Source organism: Scyliorhinus canicula, chromosome 16 (assembly GCF_902713615.1).
Source record: "Scyliorhinus canicula chromosome 16, sScyCan1.1, whole genome shotgun sequence".
NCBI classification, from domain to species: Eukaryota; Metazoa; Chordata; class Chondrichthyes; order Carcharhiniformes; family Scyliorhinidae; genus Scyliorhinus; species Scyliorhinus canicula.
In genome coordinates, this window is record NC_052161.1 from 85,779,573 (window position 1) to 85,791,717 (window position 12,145).

Here is a 12,145-nt window from a genome sequence, read left to right on the forward strand (position 1 = left end):
ACTGAGGGAGTGCCACACTGTCAGAGGGTCAGTACTGAGGGAGTGTTGCACTGTCAGTGGGTCAGTACTGAGAGAGTGCTGCACTGTCAGAGGGTCAGTACTGAGGGAGTGCCGCACTGTCAGAGGGTCAGTACTGAGAGAGTGCCGCACTATCAGAGGGTCAATACTGAGGGAGTGCCGCACTGTCAGAGGGTCAGTACTGAGGTAGTGCTGCACTGTCAGAGGGTCAGTAATGAGAGAGTGCTGCACTGTCAGAGGGTCAGTACTGAGGGAGCGCCGCACTGTCGGAGGGTCAGTACTGAGGGAGTGCTGCACTGTCAGAGGGTCAGTACTGAGGGAGTGCCGCACTGTCAGAGGGCCAGTACTGAGGGAGTGCCGCGCTGTCAGAGGGTCAGTACTGAGGGAGTGCTGCACTGTCAGAGGATCAGTAATGAGAGAGTGCTGCACTGTCAGAGGGTCAGTAATGAGGGAGTGCTGCACTGTCGGAAAGTCAGTACTGAGGGAGTGCCGCGCTGTTGGAGGGTCAGTGCTGAGGGTGCAATGCACTGTCGGAGGGTCAGTACTGAGGGAGTGCTGCATTGTCGGAGGGGCAGTAATGAGGGAGTGCTGCAACTGTCAGAGGTTCAGTACTGAGGGAGGGCCGATTGTTGTAAGGGTAGTGATGAGGGAGTGCCGCACTGTCAATACTGAGGGAATGCTACATGTTGGAGGCTCAGTACTGAGGGAGAACCAGACTGTCGGAGGGTCATAGGTTCATAGAATTGGAGAATTTACAGTGCAGAAGGAGGCAATTCAGCCCATCGAGTCTGCACCGGCCCTTGGAAAGTTCACCCTACTTTAGCCCCACCCATCCACCCTATCCCCTTTAATAATAATAATCGCTTATTGTCACAAGTAGGCTTCAATGAAGTTACTGTGAAAAGCCCCTAGTTGTCACATTCCGGCGCCTGCTCGGGGAGGCCGGTATGGGAATTGAACCCATGCTGCTGGCCTTGTTCTGCATTACAAGTCGGCTGTTTATCCCACTGAGCTAAACCCCCCCCCCCCCCCCCCCCCCCCCCCCCCGTAACCCAGTAATCCCACCTAAACTTTTTGGACACTAAGGGCAATTCAGTATTGACTGAGTGCAGCACTGTTGGAGGATTAGTACTGAGTGGGCACGGCTCAGTCGCGGATCCGTATTGAGGGAGCGCCACACTGTGGGAGCGTCAGTACTGAGGGAGTGTTGCACTGTCAGAGGGTCAGTACTGAGGGAGTGTCGCATTGTCGGATACTAAGCGAGTTCCACATTGTCAGAGGGTCAGTACTGAGGGAGCGCCGCACTGTCAGAGGGTCAGTACTGAGGGAGAGCCGCACTGTCAGAGGGTAAGTACTGAGGGAGTGCTGCACTGTCAGAGAGTAAGTACTGAGGGAGCGCCGCACTGACAGAGTCAGTACTGAGGGAGCGCCGCACTGTCGGAGGGTCAGTACTGAGGGAGAGCCGCACTGTCAGAGGGTCAGTACTGAGGGAGAGCCGCACTGTCAGAGGGTAAGTACTGAGGGAGTGCCGCACTGTCAGAGAGTCAGTACAGAAGAAACTCTGCACTGTCAGAGGGTCAGTACTGAGGGAATGCCGCACTGTCAGAGGGTAAGTACTGAGGGAGTGCCGCACTGCCAGAGGTTCAGTACTGAGAGTGTGCAGCACTGTCAGAGGGTCAGTACTGAGGGAGTGCCGCACTGTCAGAGAGTCAGTACAGAGGGAGAGCTGCACTGTCGGAGAGTCAGTAGTGAGGGAGAGCGGCACTGTCGGAGGGTCAGTACTGAGGGAGTGCCGCACTGACAGAGTCAGTACAGAGGGAGAGCTGCACTGTCAGAGAGCCAGTAGTGAGGGAGCACCGCACTGTCAGAGGGTCAGTACTGAGGGAGCACCGCACTGTCAGAGAGTAAGTACTGAGGGAGCGCCGCACTGACAGAGTCAGTACTGAGGGAGTGCCGCACTGACAGAGAGTCAGTACAGAGGGAGAGCTGCACTGTCGGAGAGCCAGTAGTGAGGGAGAGCGGCACTGTCGGAGGGTCAGTACTGAGGGAGAGCTGCACTGTCAGAGGGTCAGTACTGAGGGAGCGCCGCACTGTCGGAGGGTCAGTACTGAGGGAGTGTCGCATTGTCGGATACTAAGCGAGTTCCAAATTCACAGAGGGTCAGTACTGAGGGAGCACCGCACTGCCAGAGGTTCAGTACTGAGAGTGTGCAGCACTGTCGCAGGTTTAGTACTGAGAGAATGGTGTACTTTTGCAAACATGCAAAGTCTGAGCATTTGCTTTGTGGTCATTTAGGGGGAGCGCTGATTTGTCCCTGTGCCTGGGAGCGCTGGGTGCTGACACTGGGTATAAAGTGGGTCGGACTATAGGGGGGTTAATCATATTCTCCCTTTGTCACATTTCCCTTACTGAGAGGGAGGTCTATATTGTTACCTTTTCTTTCAGCTGTCTCTCCGTTCCCAGATGTCTCCTCATCTCCACTCCCATTGCCACTCGAATCGCCACTCTGGGTCGTCGTCTCCTCCACGATGGTCTTTAAGGGGTGCAGCGGCGTTGGCTCCTCGGGCACGGTGATAATGACATCGTCGGTCGATGAGGTGGTCACATGATGGACGACATTGGGGATGGGGACGTGATGGGTCAGCCAGGGCGCGGTGACGTGGTGCCGGGGGAGCGCCAGGTCGCTGGGGAAGGGCGGGATGGTGATGTGGTGCCTGGGAAGGTGCGGAGGAGGCTGGGCTGCAGGGCGTGCCTGCACGTAGGCCGCCACAGAGGGCACGGCTGCGGCCTCCCAGGCCAACTTCACACTGTCTGAGAGAGGGTGGCGCTTGTGGAAACGCGGGCGCGGCGGCCGGATAGGCTGAGGCTGCAGGACATGGCGCTCGTCCTGCACCTCCTGAGCTTGGAGCCAGGGGGAGAGCCTAACCTCTGCCCATGGGGGCAGGGGGCCCTGGTTGGTGATCTTCCTCCTTGGGAGGGGGGGCTGGAGCATAACCCTCTCCCGCGGGACTGAGGGGGGGAGCACAGCTTCTTTCCGCAGGGGCTGGAGCATAACCCTCTCCCGCGGGACTGAGGAGGGGAGCACAGCTTCTTTCCGCAGGGGCTGGAACATGACCCTCTCCCGCGGGACTGAGGAGGGGAGCACAGCTTCTTTCCGCAGGGGCTGGTACATGACCCTCTCCCGCGGGACTGAGGAGGGGAGCACAGCTTCTTTCCGCAGGGGCTGGTACATGACCCTCTCCCGCGGGACTGAGGAGGGGAGCACAGCTTCTTTCCGCAGGGGCTGGGGCTGGAACATGACCCTCTCCCGCGGGACTGAGGAGGGGAGCACAGCTTCTTTCCGCAGGGTCTGGGGCTGGAACATGACCCTCTCCCGCGGGACTGAGGAGGGGAGCACAGCTTCTTTCCGCAGGGGCTGGTACATGACCCTCTCCCACGGGACTGAGGAGGGGAGCACAGCTTCTTTCCGCAGGGTCTGGGGCTGGAACATGACCCTCTCCCACGGGACTGAGGAGGGGAGCACAGCTTCTTTCCGCAGGGGCTGGAGCATAACCCTCTCCCGCGGGACTGAGGAGGCTAGCACAGCTTCTTTCCGCAGGGGCTGGGGCTGGAACATGACCCTCTCCCGCGGGACTGAGGAGGGGAGCACAGCTTCTTTCCGCAGGGTCTGGGGCTGGAACATGACCTTCTTCTGTGGGGACGGATGGCTGAGGACGACCTTCTGTTGGGGTGGCGAGGGGAGCATGTTCTCCTTCCGCAGGGTCAGGGGATGGAGCACGACCTCCTTCTGTGGGGACGGAGGGCGGAGCACCACCTCTTGTGGGGTCAAGGGGCGGACTGGCATATCCACCTCCACCTCCCGTGAGGGCACAATTAGGGGCCGACCCGGGCCTGGTTCAATGAGTCTGCGTACCACCACGGGCTCCGGGACCATGGGTTTCACCTTCCTCACCACCACCGGGGCCACAACCTGCATGGGGGCCACAACTTGAATGGGCATCACCCGGTGCTCAACGTGGGGTGCGAGCACCCGGTGCACCACCTGGATGGGAGCCACATGATGCTCCACCTGGGGTTCCAGGACCACATGCTCGATGTGGGGCGGGCGGGCCACATGGTGCTCCACCCGTGGCTCCAGGACCACATGCTGCACATGTGGCACCTCCACCCGGTGTTCTATCAGGGGCTGCAAAACTTGGTGCTCCACAGCAGGCTCCAGGACCACGTGCTCCACGTGGGGCTGGGCAACACGGTGTTGCACATAGGGTTCCAGGACCTGGTGCTCAGCCGGGGGCTCAGCCACAATGTGCTCCACGTGCGGCTCGGCAACGCGATGTTCGACCTGAGGTTCCAAGACCACGTGTTCCACATGGGGCTCGCTAACGTGGTGTTCGGCCAGCGGCTCAAGGACTATGTGCTTCACGTGGGGCCCAGCGACGTGGTGCATCACGTAGGGCTCCAGGACCTGATGTTCGGCCAGGGGCTCGATTACGATGTGCTTCACATGGGGCCCGGCGACGTGGTGCTCGACGTAGGGCTCCAGGACCTGGTGTTCCACCTGGGGCTCGACCACGATGTGCTCCACGTGCGGTTCACCGACGCGGTGCTCAACCCGAGGCTCCAGGACCACGTGCTCCACATGTGGTCCAGACACCCGGTGCTCGACGTAGGGCTCCAGGACCTGGTGTTCCGCCGGAGGCTCGACCACGATGTGCTCCACGTGCGGTTCACCGACGCGGTGCTCGACTTGAGGCTCCAGGACCACGTGCTCCACATGTGGCCCAGCGACCCTGTGTTCCACAGCAGGCTCCAGGACCACGTGCTCCACATGTGGCCCAGCGACCCTGTGTTCCACAGCAGGCTCCAGGACCACGTGCTCCACATGTGGCCCAGCGACCCTGTGTTCCACAGCAGGCTCCAGGACCACGTGCTCCACATGTGGCCCAGCGACCCTGTGTTCCACAGCAGGCTCCAGGACCTGGTGTTCCACCTGGGGCTCCAGGACTTTGTGCTCCACGTGGGGCTCTTGGACAATGTGCTCCACATGGGGGGCAGCCACATGGTGCTCAATGTACGGCACGACTACGTCACGCTCCACCTGCGGGACAATTACTTTGTACTGCACCCGGGGCTCCTCGGTGTAGGCCTCCAGGACCTGGCCGGGTGCCTGTAGCCCAAGAAGGTTGCCCTCCATGGGGAGGATTGGCAAATGCTGGCGGGGGTGGAACTCCATGCGAGGGGGGGGCACACGCCCCCCCGGTAGCGGGGCGGGGCCAGGGCGAGGGACTTGTCTCTCGTGGGTTGCGGGTGAGTGGTGCAGGAGGCGTGGGGCCTGGCCTAGTGCCAGGGCACGGGGCGCTCTGGAGTTTCTGCTGCGATCCCCTGCCTCCCCCACTGAGCTCCATGCCCCGGGTGCAGGTGCCCGGTGTATGATGTGTGAAGCTCGTGCATTAGGGTCCGTCCGGAATCGTAGGCTCCCAGGTCCCGGGGAGCCTGCGCGGTGCACAAAGTGCGGCCCAGCTTCCCGGCCCCAGAGTGGGATCCTCGTCACCGTCTCCTGCTCCCCGGCCTTGAGTTGACGGTGGTACTGCAGGTAGGGTGTGGGCAGGTACCCCTCAAAGCGGGGCCTGGCCGGGTGGTGACTGAGCTCGGGCTCCGCAGTCAGGGAAGCCCTCCCCTCACCACCACCTGCTGAAGGGGACAGGCGGCGGCCTAGCGGCTTGGAGAGGTGGTGCACTTCCTGCGGCTTCAGCACCAGGTGGTCGGCCTGGGGCCCTGGGCTGCGGCGCCTCTGCATCTCTCCGGGGATGCTGGCACCAGGAGCCGGGGGCCGGTAGAGACGTGGCTCCTCGGGGTCTACCAGGGGGCGGTGGTTGTGGAAACTGAGCCGCGGGACAGGCAGATGATTCCTCAGGCTCGGCTCGGGCCCGTGGAGCTTGCCATGCGGCCTGGTGTTACGGGGCCTGGCTTGCAGCAACTCGTCCCCAACCTGCAGACCCAACCCTGGCGGAGGTCTGGCCTCCTCCGTCCCTAAGCTGTCCACCAGCGGCCTGTCGAGCCGGGGCCGTAATGGCACCCGTGGCCGCACCGGTTTGTCCTGCAGCAGAAGCCCCATGTGTGGTTCCTCCTGCAGCAGGCGCATTGGGACCGCCTGTGTCCTGGGAGGGGTCAACATCTGGTAGTCCGCCTTGGGGCCAGGGCGTGGCATACCGCGCTGCTCCGACGCAGTCCTCCACTCCACAGGCACCTGCATGACCATCTCGCCGCGTGCCGGTGGTGGGGAGCGCAGGGAGCCAGCACCCTGTGGCGCCATAAGGACCTGACGGGGCAGAGCCGGGGGGAGGCGCTCGAGGCGTGGCTCAGGTTGGCGGAGGAGTGGAGCACGCGCCAGCTGGTCGAACCTCATCCTTGGCAGAGGGACCAGCGGAGGAGCGAGCACCGCTTCTTCCCGGACCCGCACCGCCGGCTCCCGAGCAAGGAGGCGAACAGGCTGGACTGCCTGCTCCATTTCCGGCTCCAGGTACGCCATCTCGGGCTGCAGAAGGGGGGTGCCCACCATGGGGTACATGAGCCCTTCGTGCTGCACCGGCTCTCGAATTCTGTGCGGCACTGACCGGTGGGGTGGGTGGGGAGCCTGGACTGGCAGATTGACCATTGGTTCCAAGACCACATACTCCACCAGGGGAGTCGTCGCCTCCGGCGTGGGGCTCCCCGTGGTTTTGGATCCTGGCGTTGGCTGGCCAAGGATTGGTTCCAGGATGACATACTGCATTTGTGATCCTGCTCCGGGAGCATCCGTTCCGTTCCCCCCCCCCGGTGTCAGCAGCACATACTGCATGGACGGTACCGCGTCAGTGGTTGTGGTGATGGATCCTGCGCTCTGCGTAGTCTGGGGCCCCAGGATCACATACTCCACCTGCGGTTCCGATCCGGGATGCCCCGACTGGGGCGTAGAGACACTCCCATGGACTTTCGGTGTTCTCGTCTTAAAATGTTTCCGGCTGGATTGAGTGGAGCCCTGGGTACCCGGCCCAGGCCCCTGTCCCTGACTGATGTTGTTCCCCGAGGGCACTTCGAACACCATGAATTGGGGTTTCTCCGTGGCGTTGGAACCCTGCGCTCCTCGATCCGTTGGGGGCTCCAGAACCAACAACTGAACCTGTGGTTTTGACCCGTTACCTCCTGTGTTGTTCCCCGAGGGCACTTCGAGCAACATGAATTGGGGTTTCTCCGTGGCGTTGGAACCCTGCGCTCCGCGATCCGTTGGGGGCTCCAGAACCAACAACTGAACCTGTGGTTTTGACCCGTTACCTCCTGTGTTGTTCCCCGAGGGCACTTCGAGCAACATGAATTGGGGGCTCCCGGTAGCGTTGGAACCCTGCGCTCCCCCGGGTATCAGGGGCACCAACGTGGGTTGTCCCAGTGAGGATACGACCACCTCCTCGTGTACCATCGACTCCCCGACCACCAAGTGCTTGCGTCGGAGGTCAGGGGGCCTCCGGGATGCTTGCCCTCCCTCAGGTTCTTGGATTACGTACTCGACCTCCAATGCTCCGCCTGGACGTCCCACGCCTTTCCCCGCCGGCGTCTCTGAAGTATTGGATGCCAAGCTCGTCGTGGCATTGGGTGCCTGTTGCCCCTGAGGAGTGACCAGCTCCAGGGGCAAAAGCTGAACATAAGACTCCAACCCATGAGGGGCCACGGCGTTCCCCAAGACAGCTTCCAGGATCATGACTTTTGGGCTCTGGGTGGTGTTGGGCTCCTGCACCCCCTGAGTAGTGGCCGGCTCCACAATCACCAGCTGGGGGGACGATTGCGATCCGGGGGATCCCGTCTCCTTGTCCGTCATTCCTTCCAAGACCACCAGCTTTGGGCCCTGGGTGGCATTGCCCGCCTCTACCCCACTGCTCGGGAAAGGCTCCAGAACCACGTACTCCACCTGTGGTTCCAAGCCGGGACTCTCCGTCGGCTTTGGGCTCTGCGTGGCTTGGGGCCCCTGGCTCTCCCCAGGCTGCAGGACCACATACATCACCTCGGACTCTGCCTCCGAGCCGGGACTCCCCGTGGGGGACATGAGCACCTCGCGCTCTACCACCACGGGCTCCAGCACCTCGAATGCGAGGCTCAGCGCTGTGTTACTGGACGGCTCAGAGGTCGTGCCGTTTCCTGAGGCCTGGCTCGAAACTTCGGTTTCAAACTTCCAGGTGGGCAGCACCCGGGGGGACCAGGTGTCGGGCGGCCGCAGGGTGGGAGGCATCGTTCTGGCTGTGGTGGTGCGCGACTTCCTCCCTGTGCCCTTGTGTTTTCCCCGGCCTCCTGGGACCGTCGTGGCCGCTGTACTGTGCCGCCTCGTGGGGGGAGAGGTGGGAGACGTGGTGGGCCGCGGGCGTTGCCTCCTTGTGGCATTGGGCTGCCCCTCCCCCGGCTCCAAAATCAGGTACTCAATATCCGGTTGGGTGACGGGCCTCTGCCCAGGTTCCACCACCACCCGCTTCTCCAGGACGGGTTGCACCACCTCGACCAATGGGCTGTAGGTGGTGTTGGCTTTGAAGTTGGCGTTGGCATAGCCAGGGTGTTGGCGCTGCCTGTGGCCCACCTCCTGCGAATGGTTGACAGACCCTGCGCCCTGGGGGTCATTGATCTGAGGGGGCAGCAGGTGGTGGAAGCGTAGGGTGGGGAAGGGGAACTGACGCGCCAGGTCAGGCAGGGCCCGGGCTAGTGCTTGGTGGGCGGGGTGGGCGGGGGCAGCGGCTGGTCTTGGCGAGGTACCCCCCTGGGTCTCCGAGGCATCCTCCTCCATCATAATGGAAACCATGTTGTCAATCACGTCACCCACATCTGACCCGGGCACCAGGATCCGTTCTGTCTCTGCGCCAAGGGCGGGTAGGCAGTGTATACGCTGCAGGAATGAGAAAGAGAGAAAGAGAGATGAGGTCAAGCCAAAGTAATATCCCAAAACGATTGCCCCCATCCCATCCGTCACCAGGCCCCTGACCCACAGACCACCCAGCCGTAACACTCTCACCCACCTCCGTGCCAAGGACGCACAACCAAATGGGTGGGTTCGGGGAAGAGGTGGGTGGGAACAGGCCCATGAGACCGACACAAAGAAAGATAGACAGCGAGGTGAGAGAGAGACAGACAGAGAGATTTTAGAAAGAGAGAGACAGAGTGAGACAGAGAGACAGGGATAGTGGGACAGACAGTCTCAGAGACGGAGACAGCAAAGAACAATACAGCACAGGAACAGGCCCTTCGGCCCTCCAAGCCTATACCGATCATGATACCAACCTTTGCCAAAACCCTCAGCACTTCCTAACGCCGTATTCCTCTATAGCCATCTTATCAATGTATTTGTCGAGATGCCTTTTGAACGCCGTTAATGTATCTGGTTCCACAACCTCCCCTGGCAACGCGTTCCAGACACTCACCACCCTCTGTGTAAACAAAACTCTGCCTCGCACATCTCCTCTAAACTTGCCCCATGAACATTAAACCTATACCCCCTGGTGACTGACCCCTCCACCCTGGGAAAGAGTGCCTGCCCATCCACTCTATCCATGCCCCTCATAATCTTGTAGATCTCTTATCAGGTTACCCCTCAACCACCATCTTTCTAATGAAAACAGTCCGAGTCTATTCAGCCTCCCCACATAGCTAACACCCTCCAGACCAGGAAACATCCTAGTAAACCTCCTCTGCACCCTCTCCAAAGCCTCCACATCCTTCTGGTAGTGTGGCGACCAGAATTGTGCGCAATATTCCAAGTGCGGCCATACCAAGGTTCTATGCAACTGTATCATGACTTGCCAGTTTTTATACTCAGTGTCCCTTCCAATGAAGGCAAGCATTCCGTATGCTTTCTTGACTACCTTGTCCACTTGTGCTGCCACTTTCAAAGATCTGTGGACCTGTAGGCCCAGATCACTCTGACTTTCTATATTCCTAAGAGTTTTGCCATTTACGGTATATTTCTCCTCTATGTTAGACCTACCAAAATGGATTACCTCACATTTGTCTGGATTAAACTCCATTTGCCATTTCTCTGTCCGAGTCTCTATGTCCTGCTGGGTCTCTGACAATCCTCAACACTATCTGCCACTTCACCAACCTTGGTGTCATCCGCAAACTTACTAATGAGACCGGCTTCATTTTCCTCCAAATCGTTTATGTATACTACAAACAACAGAGGTCCAAGCACAGATCCCTGTGGAACACCACTGACCACAACCTTCCATTCAGAAAAACACCCTTCTACTGCTACCCTTTGCCTTCTGTGACCGAGCCAGTTCTGTATCCATCTTACCACCTCACCTCTGATCCCGTGTGACTTCACCTTTTGTACCAGTCTGCCATGAGGGACCTTGTCAAAGGCTTTACTGAAGTCCATGTAAACAACATCCTCCGCCCTCCCCTCATCAATCATCTTTGTCACCTCTTCAAAAAATTCGATCAGTTCAGTGAGGCACAACCTCCCCTTCACAAAACCATGCTGTCTATCGCTTATGAGTTGATTTGTTTCCAAATGGGTATAAATCCTGTCCCTGAGAATTCTCTCCAATAATTAACCTACTATCGATGTGAGGCTCACCAGCCTATAGTTTCCTGGATTATCCCTGCTAACTTTCCTAAACAGCGGTACCACATTAGCTATTCTCCAGTCCTCTGGGATCTCACCTGTAGCCAATGAGGATACAAAGATGTCAGTCAACGCCCAGCAATTTCCTCCCTTGCTTCCCTCAGTATTCTGGGGTAAATCCCATCCAGCCCAGGAGACTTATCTACCTTAATGTCTTTTAAATCACCCAAATACTCCTTTTTGATGTGAGTATGACCCAGACTATCCACACACCCTACCCAAGAATTGTCTTCCACAAAGTCCTTTTCTTTGGTGAACACTAATGCAAAGTACTCATTTAGTACCTCGCCCATTTCCATTGAGCCAATACATAGACTCCCCCCCACTGTCCTTAAGTCATCAAATGCTTCCCTGGCCACCCTCCAGCCCTCCTAATTTCCCGCTTCAGTATCTTCCTACTTCCTACCAAGGGTTTCGACTGTCCCCACCTTTCTAGACCGTACAAAAGCCTCCTTTTTCTTTTTGACGAGGTTCACAATGTCCCTCGTTATCCAAGGCTCCCTAAACTTCCCATACTTATCCGTCGTTCTCTCAGGAGTGTGACTTTTCTGAATCCTAATCAACTGTCACTTGAAAGACTCCCACATGTCCGATGTTGTTTTACCCTCCAACAGCCGCACCCAATCCAAATTCTTCAATCCCTCTCTAATGTTATCGTAATTTGCCTTTCCCCAGTTTAGCACCTTAAGGCGAGGGTTACCCTCATCCCGATCCAAAACTACCCTGAAACTTACAGAATTGTGGTCACTACTCCCAAAATGTTCCCCTTCTGAAACCCCAACCACCTGTCCAGGCTCATTCCCCAATACCAGATCCAGTGCTGCCCCATCCCTAGTTGGACTATCTACATCTTGCATCAAGAAGCCTTCCTGGATGCTCCTTACAAACTCTGCCCGTCTCAAAGAGAGAGAAGCAGAGACAGACAGAGCGACAGACAGACAGAGAGAAAGACATAATGTCATTTTACGAACATACCCTGACTCTCAGCCCTATGATATCCTTCCCCACCCCCGGGGGGCTTCCTCTACCCCAATGAAACTCCCTTGCCTGTATCCTGCTGCCGGCCCACCCTGCTTCCTCAAGGGTTATTTGGTGGACAAGCACAGCAGAGCCGGTCGCAGTTTCCCCTTGGGACCCACCAGTGAGGGGAGAGGGGTTGCCTGTCTCCCCAAGGTCCCCCAGAGAATGGCTCGAGGCCGTGATCTTCCAGTATTCCTGACCCAATCCAATGCCCATCCCCTAGCAGCCCCCCCCCCCCCCCCCCCCCCCCCCCCCCCGCCGGTGAGAGTCCTGAACGCCCCCGTCCTCCCGTCTGTACCTTCATGTAGTACATGTGGTTGGCACATCGGTATTGCGCAAACTGGCAGAAGCTGTTGAATCGCGGAGCCTGGAAGAAGTCCGTACAGATGGGACCTACAACGAGAGGGGAGAGCAGAGGTGAGAGGATTGAGGGTAGGGTTGGTGAGGGAGTCGAGCTCCCACTCTCAA

General features: G+C 58.8%; 1 protein-coding gene across 1 annotated transcript in view; it reads right to left on the bottom strand.

Moving 5' to 3' along the window:
• Positions 1-12,145, bottom strand: part of LOC119951006 — a 91,821-nt gene that overhangs the window by 49,741 nt on the left and 29,935 nt on the right. The window contains exons 3-5 of the mRNA XM_038774038.1: positions 11,976-12,070; positions 9,953-9,963; positions 2,452-9,008 (exon numbers count right to left, since the gene is read on the bottom strand). Of these exons, the coding sequence (XP_038629966.1) occupies positions 2,452-9,008; positions 9,953-9,963; positions 11,976-12,070 (6,663 nt within the window). The remainder of the gene's footprint in view (positions 1-2,451; positions 9,009-9,952; positions 9,964-11,975; positions 12,071-12,145) is intronic.